The sequence below is a fragment of the Trypanosoma theileri genome (assembly GCF_002087225.1).
Source record: "Trypanosoma theileri isolate Edinburgh chromosome Unknown TM35_Tth_51_V1, whole genome shotgun sequence".
Classification (NCBI taxonomy): domain Eukaryota; phylum Euglenozoa; class Kinetoplastea; order Trypanosomatida; family Trypanosomatidae; genus Trypanosoma; species Trypanosoma theileri.
The window spans coordinates 107371-108848 of record NW_021639893.1 but is presented as its reverse complement, the minus strand read 5'-3'; the positions used below and the strand labels follow the sequence as shown (position 1 = coordinate 108848).

At 41.9% G+C, this 1478-nt stretch overlaps 1 protein-coding gene across 1 annotated transcript; it reads right to left on the bottom strand.

Moving 5' to 3' along the window:
- Nucleotides 1-197: 197 nt before the first annotated feature.
- TM35_000511460 (uncharacterized protein) lies at nt 198-845 on the bottom strand (the record flags this gene model as incomplete). The annotated part of the gene is made up of 1 exon (XM_029030641.1): nt 198-845. One exon carries the CDS (start codon nt 843-845, stop codon nt 198-200), a length of 648 nt encoding a protein of 215 aa, XP_028878111.1.
- Nucleotides 846-1478: the final 633 nt, after the last annotated feature.

The window sequence follows — 1478 nt, the reverse complement described above, 5'->3', positions numbered from 1 at the left end:
CTGATACTGCTGCTGCTGTCTGCATCACCCTTCTTGTTGTTTGTGAGTTCAGGAGGAAGTGTTGTTGTTGTGGTGGTGGTTGATTCCTCACTGGTTGATGCACCCTCTGCGGGGTTTGCAGTATTAGGGTCAGTTTCAGCCTGATTATTCTGCACTTCATCTGTGGGTATATTGGTGGAAGAAGTATCATCTGTACTTTAAGTTGTGGAAGCAGAAGAGTCCTCTCCATCATTATTTTCTGGCCTTGTTGTGTTTGTGTTCTGTGTGTTGTCACCTTGTTCATTAACTCTCTGATCACTGCTATCTTGTGAACGATCACCACTTGGTATCTGTTGGGGCGATGTGTCACCAACAGTTGTGGGTTCATCAGTAAGTGATGTAGTAGGAAGAACTGCTGAAGAAGGAGTATCAGGAGAACGTGAAGTAGTTTCAGAATCAGAAGTTTGTGTCTGATGGTTCGGACTTGTTCCTGCGTGATTTCCCCTCTCAGGCAGGTTTCCAACTTCTTGAGTGTCTACAGCAGGACGTTCTTCTTTCCCTCTTTGATGCTGCGGATCCACCTCCACCTTAGGCCCTTTCAAATCCACATCTAGGCCCTTCAGATCCGCTTCAGGACCTTTAGGATCTCCAACAAGTTCACTGCGGCCAGGACCAGGAGCAAGACCTTGTGTCGTTTCCAATCCTTCTCTTGACTTTGCCTCCGAAGCAACAGAATCTTCACGAAGTTCCGCATGCACTTCAGGATCGCGCTCTTCAACAGCCTGCCCTGATGGCTCCACAGCAGTTACAGCACCCACACAAGCAACGCTCAGCACAAAGAGAAGAAAAAACAGCACACGATTCATCGTTACCACAGCAAGATCTGTTTTTCTTGTTTTCGGTCACTTAACTACAGAAAAAAAAATAAATAAAAATAAAAAAAAGCACCCAATACTAAAGAGACAGAGAGGCACAAACCATGAAAAGCGTAGCATAAGTACCAGTTACACCAAACAACGCCACCAGCTTAAACAAAAAAGAGTTCAATAAACACTCACCACAAACACAGTGATGAAAGAATCTCAAGAAAAAAATGAAATTAAGATCAAGACTAACTGCCCCACCAAACACATAAATAACGCAGAGCGTTCTGTGCGAATGAGTTAATATGCAATTATGAATAAAAAGGTGTATCAGTTATTATTTTTTTTTCTGCAGAAAACAAACGACCAAACCGGTGCAGGTCAAAACACACAATGCCCCAGCAAAAGCACAAGCAAACAAACAGATATTAATCATTAGCCCAATTTACCAAGTAAACACAGAAATATACACCAACTATGGGTGTAAGTCTATATGTGTATATATAAGCAATTATAAAATATAAATTCATCTGTTATTATTATTTCCTTTTCCTCCCACTACAAAGAAACAGTTCATCATTATCATCATAGTGCAAACCCAGGTGCACACACAGAGTCTCCAATAACACACACACA